Source organism: Bufo bufo, chromosome 1 (assembly GCF_905171765.1).
Source record: "Bufo bufo chromosome 1, aBufBuf1.1, whole genome shotgun sequence".
NCBI lineage: Eukaryota > Metazoa > Chordata > Amphibia > Anura > Bufonidae > Bufo > Bufo bufo.
The window spans coordinates 832,452,629-832,464,342 of NC_053389.1; the positions used below are offsets into that span (position 1 = coordinate 832,452,629).

The 11,714-nt window shown below is 41.0% G+C and overlaps 1 protein-coding gene across 1 annotated transcript; it reads left to right on the plus strand.

Annotated features, from left to right (window-relative positions):
• Nucleotides 1-3,502: 3,502 nt before the first annotated feature.
• LOC120990237 (olfactory receptor 11L1-like) lies at nt 3,503-4,438 on the plus strand. The gene has a single exon (XM_040418915.1). The coding sequence runs from the start codon at nt 3,503-3,505 to the stop codon at nt 4,436-4,438; it is 936 nt and encodes a 311-aa protein (XP_040274849.1).
• The last annotated feature ends 7,276 nt before the right edge of the window (nt 4,439-11,714 follow it).

Below are 11,714 nucleotides of genomic sequence, written 5' to 3' on the forward strand. Positions count from 1 at the left end.
CTGGATGTGCATCCCTCAAATCTCCATCAACTGCAAGATGCTATCCTATCAATATGGGCCAACATTTCTAAAGAATGCTATCAGCACCTTGTGGAATCAATGCCACATAGAATTAAGGCAGTTCTGAAGGCAAAAGGGGGTCCAACACCGTATTAGTATGGTGTTCCTAATAATTCTTTAGGTGAGTGTATTGAAAATTTTCTTCTTCCTTTTTTCTTGAGATATGCCGATGATGATGGACATGATGATATCGGAAATTACACTGGTCTGATGTCCCTGAGACCTCCTTATATATAAGATAGACATATATTGTACTAGATTGTATGTTCCCGGATTATGTAGACATGACATGAATGGATCTGAGTGGCACATCTCTCTTTTATATGATCTTTGATATGATGCATGATATGGCGTAGATCCCTCCTGGGCCCCGTAATGACACACTGCAACACATGTATATGCAGGTATCCATGCGACTTTCCTGGTGGTATGCAGCAAATTGTTCGCTTGATGGTGAACATTTGTTGATTTGACATTGTATAGCCCAAGTGAATGCTAATATGAATGAAAGTGGCCTTTTGCTCGAGATCTGGACTTAAGCGATAATCTAGTCAATGTACTGAGATTCGTGTTGTCATTTGACATCTTTCAAGATGGCCGCTTGATGTGTGGGATTGATCTTCGCATACTCGATTAGATCCTCCTTCGTCACAATGACGTATCGGTTGTACGCAAGCCGGGGCATGCGCAGTATGTTTGAGTGCACGCCAAAGCCGACATTGCCACAGATGCGGGATCGCGGTACATCGGGTCAGTGTTTTCCTGCTTATCATGTTATTATTCATCGACATCACTTTTTATCTATTTCAGCACTTTATTTATGTAAGATTAAGAAGCTCTGGAAGCTATTTAAATGAATGAATTTTACACATGTACACGTATGTCATATGTAATTTCACTGATCATGTTTGTAATAGTTGGAATATGTTTATTGACACTATCATGTAAGTTTTGAGATCAAGATATGTTTTTAATCTTTGTATTTAGATGTTAAGGAGATAATATACTAATTATGTATTGGTCACGTGATATGACACAATCAGCTGAGGGTGTATATATATTGTTCACTGTGTCCTGTTACTTTGCTTGAGAAAGGCTCTGATATAGAGCCGAAACATTGCCATTGCCACTGAGGTGAATAAAGTATTTTTTTTTTTTTTTTTTTTGGAGTGCTGCCTTTTTCCTACATATATATATATATATATATATATATATATATATATATTGTATTAAGCACATGGTAACCAGCCCCACACTCCCTCATTACTTTCCTTATCAAATTCCCTAATCTAGATCATTATATTTCTCTATCACTCTCTATAGTGTCCCTATCAAACTACAATGTGTCTTCTGTCTATAATTGTTTTTTTGTGAGACACTGCCAGACACCCTCATTTAAGGTCAGAAGCTGAACACACTATGGTGTGTCAGTATACAGATCTCCCTTCCTACTGCCCTCTGATTGGCAAATGTGGTCCTCCATTTTTTCCCTCCCTTGTGATAGCACTGGGCATATTTTTTGGGATTTGTTTGACAGACACATTTTAGTAAAATTTGTAACAAATCTTATTTGTTTAGAATCAAATTGTTCATCTCTAATATGTACCTGTAAGTGGTCCAACAGTGATGTGCTACTTAGGGATAGGTTACTACTGAACCCAGATATTGGCTGCGGCAGTGAATGTGACCTTTCTATGTGGAGGTGTCACGGATGGTGTTGCAGAAAGCTGAAACTTATAAATAAACATCCGACTGGCTTGATCCCAAACTAAGGAGCATATGGGTGAGCCCTATAAAACCCCTAGAGCTCCCTGACTGCTATGCCCATGCAAAGATCTTTATGGTAGACGATTGCATGCCCACGTACCATATACTATGTGACACCTGAAAACCCTATAATAGTGAGGGAACATGACCACCGGCTCCCTGCACTTAATACGGACGGAGTCAGGGTCACCTACAATCAAGCCAGCAAGAAACACAAATAAAGGAAACAGACTTATCTGAGGAATCAGGAGAAGCAGCCTCCAGCAGTGAACAACTATCCAGGAAGAAGTATAAACCGCAAAGTGAGGCAATATGGGAGGGAATATAAAGGGAGGCAATAAGTGTAAATAGGTGACAGCTGGGAGAAGGAAAGGAGATGAGAAAGTGAAACCAAAACAAAGAACATCATACAACAGGTAGAGAAGAACGTCTCCATGATCTTCTCACAGAGCTGGCGGTGACAGGAGGTTGACAGTCAAGGATTGGAAGTTCAGTGAAGACACCCGGGGAGCCACAGAGCCAGAACAGAGTGGCAGTGAGCAGGCCAGAAACCAAGAGTAGCATACTAGGCACTTTCTCCATATACTATTTCGTGAGGTATGACCATATTATAATTTAAAATGTTATTTAATTTTCTGAAATTTTGAATGAATGTTTTAAAAAGTAAAGGCAAAATATATTAACAAAAATTTATTACTATCATAATGTACAATGTCATTGTCAAAAACTCACCGGGCTGCAGTGGAGTGATCCCCAGCTTCGCGAGGCCGTGCTGGGTAGTTAGGGGGATTATTTTTTTTTTTATCCAGAAAACCCTTTTAATGATTGTGAAATAAGTGAGGGGGTCTTTTTTCCACCACATAATTTTTAACTAGGCCCAGATTAATAAAACTATTACAGCAAAAGGAGGGTGCACTTTCTTTTTACCATGATTTACTGTATACAATATATATATAAATATTTTCAAATTTCATTTTTAGATTCATCTTTTCAAAACTATGAAGTCAAACGTTAAAGATGTGAGTGTTCCCACCAGAGACCATTAGTAAAATCTCCCCAGCATTCCTACGCCAGTGTTTTGTAGTGTTTCCTCTATAAAAGGAGCAGCTAGTAATAATCTTATGTCTTGTTTGTATCTCAGACAAGAAGAAATTATTTTGCTCTTTTACACACAAAATCATCCGGATCATCATTCTGCATTTCCCTAAACAAGTGAAGCTTCATACAGCGCTTCTGTCAGACACGAAGAGAAGAATTTTGCAGATATTATATTTCAAAGGAAAGAACATATACCGGATTTTTATTTACATTATGTGAACGCATTATCTTCTGTAATGTATATTGATGTATATAATATTTTATTCCATTGATTTTATATTTTTGTGACAGATTTTTAACTTTTCAAAATTGTTTTTAAAAGACAGCTTTAGTTTCTGACTGAAGGAAAGACAATTAAAGTCGGGTGCATTATTCAGAGTATGTACTTGTAACTTCTACAGGATTTTTAGCTGAAGAATTTTAGTTCAAATATTACAGAATCACATTGATATACAACAACTATGATAGTGAGCCTCATCATCCTCAAGTGTGAACCCTATGAATGTGAACGGAAACATTTATGACATTTTCTTTATCATATTAATATTTTTTGTGGGGGGAAAAAATCTCCCTGAAAATGCCACACAACAATTCCAGCATAGTGACGGAGATTCTGCTCTTGGGATTTCAGAATTTAAAAAAATTTAGGATCTGTTTCTTTCTCCTGCTTCTGACCATCTTCTGTGTGACTGTATGTGGAAACCTCCTCATCATTCTGGTGGTGTCCTCCAGCAGATCTCTCCACTCTCCCATGTACTTCTTCCTCACACAGCTCTCCTTCACAGATATTCTCCTCACCACCACCATCGTTCCCAACATGCTCCACATTGTGTTGTATGAAGGAAGTTTTGTGCCTTTTGTCGGATGTTTAACTCAATTTTATTTTTTTTCAGCCTCAGAATCATTGGAATGTCTTCTCCTGAGCGTAATGTCCTATGACCGGTATCAGGCCATCTGCAACCCTCTACATTACACCTCCGTTATGGACCTCACATTTTGCGTAAAAGCCGTTCTCTTGTGTTGGGTAATAATGCTTGCAGTTACACTGACTCTTTCGATAACCATGAGTCAATTGCAGTTCTGTGGGGCAAACGTCATTGACCATTTCTTTTGTGATTTAGATCCTTTACTTGAACTTTCCTGCTCAGACACTTTTTTTCTGAAACTAGAAGACATGATATTGGCCGTACCATATGTACTTTCTCCATTTATTGTGATTATGGTCTCATATATTTATATAATTGTCACCGTATTGAAGATCCCATCTGTGACCGGGAGGCAGAAGACCTTCTCCACCTGCAGCTCTCACCTGGCCGTGGTGTCTTTATATTATGGATCCATAATTTGCATCTATCTATTTCCAAATAAGGGAAATGTAAAGAAAATCCTCTCCCTGTTCTACACTGTAGTGACTCCGCTCCTCAATCCTATGATCTACAGTCTGAGTAATAGAGATATTAAGAAGGCCTTTAAGAATCTCAGGAACAAAAAAAGTTGTCTGCCTTTTAAATGAGTTCTTGCATTAGTCTTTCTACCTTTAGTTCAGATTTATGCGCTCCTGCATATGATTTTTTATTTTTTAATACCTTGATTCTATTCACAGCATTGTGCGGCCATTGGGCACTTTAGGTGGACAGAGTTTTGGCCATATGCATTGGCTGGATTGCATAAACTATCAAGGGCAACTAACATTCTAAAAATTAAGGTGGGTACTGTGGTTGTGATTAGAGATGAGCGAATTTCTTGAAAATTCGATTCAGCTGCTTCGCCGAATTTTTTAAAAAAATGTGCTTTGTGACGAATAAGTTCGCCACGAAGCACATTTTTTTTTGTAAGTAGCGGGTGCAATGACAGGGACCTGCGATAGTGCCGCCCTCGTCATTGTACCCCTCAGATGCCGCGTTCATACATCATTGAGTGTAAAATAAAAAAAATAAAAAATAAAAATCAAACTTACCACCTCTATTTGCTCGCGACGGGCTGGCCTCCACCATATTGCTTGAAGAACGTGGCAAAATCCTGTGCGGCGCGAAATTACGTCATCACGCCAGCCTGCGTGATGATGTAATCTCTCGCCGCACTGGATTTCGGCCGAGATCTTCAAGCAAGATGGTGGAGGCCAGCCCGTCGCGAGCAAATAGAGGTGGTAAGTTTGAATTTTTTGTTTTTTATACTATTACAGGTAAATCGATTCGCTGACACGAAGCACAAGGAAATTCGGCTTCTAGGCGAATCAAATTTATCCTGAAATTCGGATTCGATTAGCTCATCTCTAGTTGCAATATATGCAGGGACAAATACTGTATATAGACACTTATATAATGACCAAAACCTTTTTTCTTTGTTCGCCGTTGACTTTAAGTGGACATCCATTTGTCTTATACAACATGTGTCAATTTATGTGGCAATAACTTTGGAATGCTATTACTTATGAAAACAAGAATTTTGAGAATTTTTTTCATCACTGTAATGCCTATAGGTAGAGGCAGACATTGACAGCGAGCCCTGACCTAGAACCCAGCATGCTTTCCCTACCTACTTCAATACAAGCCCTAGGTAGCAAGACCGCAACTAATCAACAGCTCCTGCGCTACCTATGTTCAGAGACAGACAAACACCAAGAGACAAAACAGCACAAAAACAGGGTCATATGTAAATGTGTCAGAACCAGACAGCCTATGAAGTACCAAACAAGAGATAGAGAGTAGTCAGAAGTAGTGTTGATCGACCACCAAAGTGCTGTGGTGCTCTGGCCGAACACATCGGTATGCTCGTGTGTACTACCGAGCAAAATGGAAGTCAATGGGAGAACCCCATGCACCCCCTGCTTGGAAGAGAAGAGGGTGTCTGGTTCACAAAAAAAGGTTAGAAATTGATGGAAACCCCATCAAAATGGTTTGGAAACAGCATTAAGAGGATGGCTGGATGCGTCTTGGACTCCTATCATCTATGACATACAATAAACATCCACACAAAGGCTATATGCCAAAAGCCAGGTATCTGCAAGCCATCCATCTAAACTAGTACATGGATTGCTAAACTAGTACATGGATTGCAGGATAAAACTTACCAGGAAAGGTTAAAGGACCTTAACATGTATAGCTTGGAAGAAAGAAGAGACAGAGGGGATATGATAGAAACTTTTAAATACATAAAGGGAATCAACTCGGTAAAAGAGGAGAGCATATTTAAAAGAAGAAAAACTACCACAAGAGGACACAGTTTTAAATTAGAGGGGCAAAGGTTTAAAAGTAATATAAGGAAGTATTACTTTACTGAGAGAGTAGTGGATGCATGGAATAGCCTTCCTGCAGAAGTGGTAGCTGCAAATACAGTGAAGGGGTTTAAGCATGCATGGGATAGGCATAAGGCCATCCTTCATATAAGATAGGGCCGGGGGCTATCCATAGTATTCAGTATATTGGGCAGACTAGATGGGCCAAATGGTTCTTATCTACCGACACATTCTATGTTTCTATGTTTCTATCCATGAGGCAGATGACAGGCTTAGTCAGCTTACTTTACAATGGCAGCCTTGTGCACTATGAGACATTCCAAACCAGCTCTCATCTGACTGAGAGCCAGTAAGCCTGAAAGTTACTTCAGATCTGTTGGATGGCTTGGGTGGACCTGCGCACCTAGATCAATATCATTAGGGAGACAAAAAGTTTTCTGATTGTCCTAACATAATATTCAATAACCGTTCTATACAGTTTTGTCATGTAAAATCTCATTTGAATAAACATGGGCATATGGGAAAGACAAGCAAATGAGCAGAAAAACCATTTGCAGGGAAAATTTGCAATCTACATTACTCATGAACAGCACCATCTATTGGTTTCATAGTCTTATGACAAGACTAATAGTATTGTAATAAGACTATGAAACCAATAGATGGCGCTGTTCATGAGTCATGATCAGCGCCATCTATTGGTTTCATAGTTTTATGACTAGTGTTGAGCGCGAATATTCAAATAGCAAATTTTTATCTTGAATATCGCAACTTTGAGAATTTGCAAATATTTCAAATATAGTGCTATATATTCGTTATAGCGAATATTCTTATTTTTTTCCCCATCTGAACACATGATTCCTCCCTGCTTCTTGCTTGTGAGTCAATGAGTCTTTGGCCCATTAGCAACTTAAGCAGGGAGGAATCATGACTTTAGATGGAAAAAATGACGAATATTCTAAAAAACGAATATATAGCACTATTTCAAATATATTAGTTTTTTAGAATATTCATAATTTTTTCCATCTAAAGTTATCATTCCTCCATGCTTAAGTTGCTTGTGGGCCAATGACTCATTGGCCCACAAGCAAGAAGCAGGGAGGTATCATGTGTCCAGATGGGAAAAAATTACTAATATTCGCTATAATGAATATATAGCACTATATTCAAAATATTCACAAATTCTCAAAGTTACGATATTCGAGATAAAAATTCATTATTCGAATATTCGTGCTCAACACTAGTCATAAGACAATAAAACCAATAGATGGCGCTGTGTGGTTGTCTATTGTATGTCATAGATAATAGGAGTACAAGATGCATCCAGACATCCTCTTCCAAACCATTTTGATGGGGTTTCCATAAATTTCTAACATTTTTTTTTTGTGAACCAGGGGTCTCACATTGACTTTCATTGTGTTAAATTTTACTCGAGCACCCGCAGTATTCGGCCGAGCACTTGGATGTGCTGAGCATTAGTGTTGATCACGAATATTCGAATTGCGAATTTTAATCGCGAATATCGGCACTTCGAGAATTCGCGAATATTTAGAATATTCCAAAATTTATTCGTAATCGCGAATATTCGATTTTTAAAAAAAATACCAGTTCATGCGAATTTTTATGCAAATTTTCGCAATCAAGAAAATAATGCCTGGAGATCACGAATTTGCGAATTCTCGAATATATGGCGAATATTCGCCCAAATATTCACGAAATATCGCAAATTCGAATATTGCCCCTGCTGCTCATCACTACTGAGCATAGCGATGCTCGAGCCGAACAGCAGTTCAGCCAAGCATGCTCGCTCAACACTAGTCAGAAGACATGCTGGGGTCATAGGACTGAGCAATCCAATAAGCACAGAAACCAGGAACACAGCTAGCGAGTCAGAGACTATCACTGGCACTGGTTTATGGCTTCATTAGTCACAGCACATGAGAACAGAACAACTGAGTAATCAGCCCACTGCTAATCTCCTCCAGCACTAGTGATGAGCGGCAGGGGCAATATTCGAATTCAAGATATTTCACGAATATTTGGGCGAATATTCGCCATATATTCGAGAATTCGCAAATTCATGATCTCCAGGCATTATTTTCTTGATTGCGAAAATTCGCATAAAATTCGGATAAAATCTGCGCATAATTTATTTATTTAAAAAAAATCTAATATTCGCAATTACGAATATATTTAGCGATATTCTAAATATTCGCGAATTCTCGAAGTGCCGATATTCGCGATTAAAATTCGCAATTCTAATATTCGTGATCAACACTATCCAGCACATTCCCACTGCAGGGAGAAATAGAGCATTCCATCCTGTTACTAAGGACGCTGACTCAGTAGTGTGTCTCTCCCAGCGTGGACTCGCCGAAGCTGGAGATCGCTCCACTGGAGCCCGGATGGTTGATTTTGTGACACTATCATTGTACATTATGATAGTGGTACATTTTTGTTAAAATATTTAGCCTTTTTATTTTTCAAAACATCCAGAAATTTAAGAAAATGTAATAAAAATTTGAATGATCATATGGCCATACCTCACAAAATAGTATATCGAGATAGCGCCTAGTATGCAACTCTTGGCTTCTAGCCAATATATTGGTGTTGTCTGGGGGGTACTCTTTCTCAGTTCAGAGAGCGCCTAGTATGCGTAGTATATGTGCGGAGTATTGTAGGCCAAGCAATGCCTCTCTGGGTTTCTGGGAAAGATATTCCCCTGATGGTAGCTTCAAACTGTTCAATCAGTGCATTTTCATAAGGAGGAGTACTGTAAGCCAGTCAACATTCTTCTGAGTTTCTGGGGAAATGATATGATAATTAGCATTTCTTATATTTGATAGCAACATGTAGGTTTGGGAAAGCTAACTTTAAAGAAGTTGTCCGGTCCCAAAATCTAAATTCTTTGTATATGCTCCTAACACCCATCACCCGGCATACATTTGCCCCCAATACCTGTTTTTCATGTCTGAGCTTCCTTTCCCCCTGGAAGACATCACATTATCCTAGCAGATCTGGTTACTTTCTCCCCTTCTTGTTTTGTTGAATACATAACTTTATTGATGCGCAATCCTGGCTGCACTGCACAGAGATGAGTCACAGGCTGGCCACACCCCCCACACTGCTCTGCCTGCAGCAGCCACGCCCCCCACTCTGCTCTACCTGCAGCAGCCACGCCCCCCACTCTGCTCTGCCTGCAGCAGCTTCTCCATCTATAAGGCCTCTTTCACACTTGCGCTGTCCGGATCCGGCGTGTACTCCATTTGCCGGAAGTGCCCGCCGGATCCGTAACAACGCAAGTGAACTGAAAGCATTTGAAGACGGATCCGTCTTCAAAATGCTTTCAGTGTTACTATGGCACCCAGGACGCTATTAAAGTCCTGGTTGCCATAGTAGGAGCGGGGAGCAGGGAAGCGGTATACTTACAGTCCGCGCGGCTCCCGGGGCGCTCCAGAATGACGTCAGAGCGCCCCATGCGCATGAATGACGTGATCCATGCGATCACGTCACCCATGCGCGTGGGGCGCCCTGACGTCACTCTGGAGCGCCCGGGGAGCCGCACGGACGGTAAGAATACTGCTCCCCCGCTCCCCACTATACTTTACCATGGCTGCCAGGACTTTAGCGTCCCGGCAGCTATGGTAACCATTCAGAAAAAGCTAAACGTCGGATCCGGCAATGCGCCGAAACGACGTTTAGCTTAAGGCCGGATCCGGATCAATGCCTTTCAATGGGCATTAATTCCGGATCCGGCCTTGCGGCAAGTGTTCAGGATTTATGGCCGGAGCAAATAGCGCAGCATGCTGCGGTATTTTCTCCGGCCAAAAAACGTTCCGGTCCGGAACTGAAGACATCCTGATGCATCCTGAACGGATTTCTCTCCATTCAGAATGCATTGGGATAAAACTGATCAGGATTCTTCCGGCATAGAGCCCCGACGACGGAACTCTATGCCGGAACAGAACAACGCAAGTGTGAAAGTGCCCTAAGTCCTGTGTCTTTCTGCACAGAGACAGGAATCTACTTCTCACCCAGTGTCTAATCCCATCACTGACCGTCCACAGGCTCTGCCCTCACATGTGTATCTAATCCTATCCTGTGTGATACTGTCTGCTTAGCTGTGTATCTAATCCTCTCCTGTGTTATACCGTCTGCTGAGCTGTGTATCTAATCCTATCCTGTGTGATACTGTCTGCTGAGCTGTGTATCTAATCCTATCCTGTGTGATACTGTCTGCTGAGCTGTGTATCTAATCCTATCCTGTGTGATACTGCCTGCTGAGCTGTGTATCTAATCCTCTCCTGTGTGATACCGTCTGCTGAGCTGTGTATCTAATCCTATCCTGTGTGATACTGTCTGCTGAGCTGCGTATCTAATCCTATCCTGTGTGATACTGACTGCTGAGCTGTGTATCTAATCCTATCCAGTGTGATACAGCCTGCTGAGCTGTGTATCTAATCCTCTCCTGTGTGATACTGTCTGCTGAGCTGTATCTAATCCTATCCAGTCAGAGTCCCCCAGCATTGGAAGTCTTTAATTTTGCCATAGTGGGGTGCATGCCAGAGAGGATGTAATAGAAAGCCAGTTCCTGATCAATGTCCAGGCCCTGGTAACCAGCATAACAAAACTTCCAAACTCCTGCCTCCAACTTAGTAAGCATCCTGACTCTAATAGAGTAAAGAAGTCAGTAAAGCCAGATTGATCCACAAATTTTTTACATAGGGGGCTGGTCTCCCACTCATGAAAAAGACATAGCTGAGACGCAATAAAATATCCCCTGAAACTGGGGAGGTTCAACCCCCCCCGTTCCAGTGGCATTGAAAAATAATCCAGTTTCAGCCTTACCCGCTTTCTCCCCCATAGCAAATCATTAATCATCTTCTCTATCAGTTTGAAGAATTTGTCCTCTATCCAGACCGGAGAGTTTTGGAGAACATAAAGCAATTGGGGAAGGACTATCATTTTCACCAAGGAGACCCTATCTCCTCTCGAAAGGGTGAACCGATGCCATATTTTAATTTTAGACCTGATCTTCATAATGACCGGGAGTAAATTAAGTTGAACATAGACCTGGATATTAGCGGAGATAGTTATCCCCAAGTACTTCATGGAATCCTCAACCCCCAGGTCTGGAGATAGGTTCTCCACTGACCATTGTAGCTTATCTATAGGGAGGAGGGTAGTTTTGGACCAGTTTACCTCCAGGCCCGAAAACCTGGAGTACGATTCTACAATCTCCATAACTTTTGGCAGGGTAGTATTAGTCTGTTGCATGAAGAACAGAATATCGTCTGCATATAAAGAAATCTGATCATGATCTCTCGCAATCCCAAATCCAAGAACGCCCGAGTCCTGTCTGATTTTTATAGCCAGAGGCTCGATATATATATTAAATAGGAGTGGCGAGAGAGGACATCCTTGGCGGGTGCCTCTCTCTAGCATAAAACTCCTGGTCAGGGTCCCATTAATCCTGAGCTTGGCTGAAGGGGATTTGTAAAGCAGGCGGACCATGACTATGAACCTTGGACCAAATCCCATTCTTCCCATCACCCTC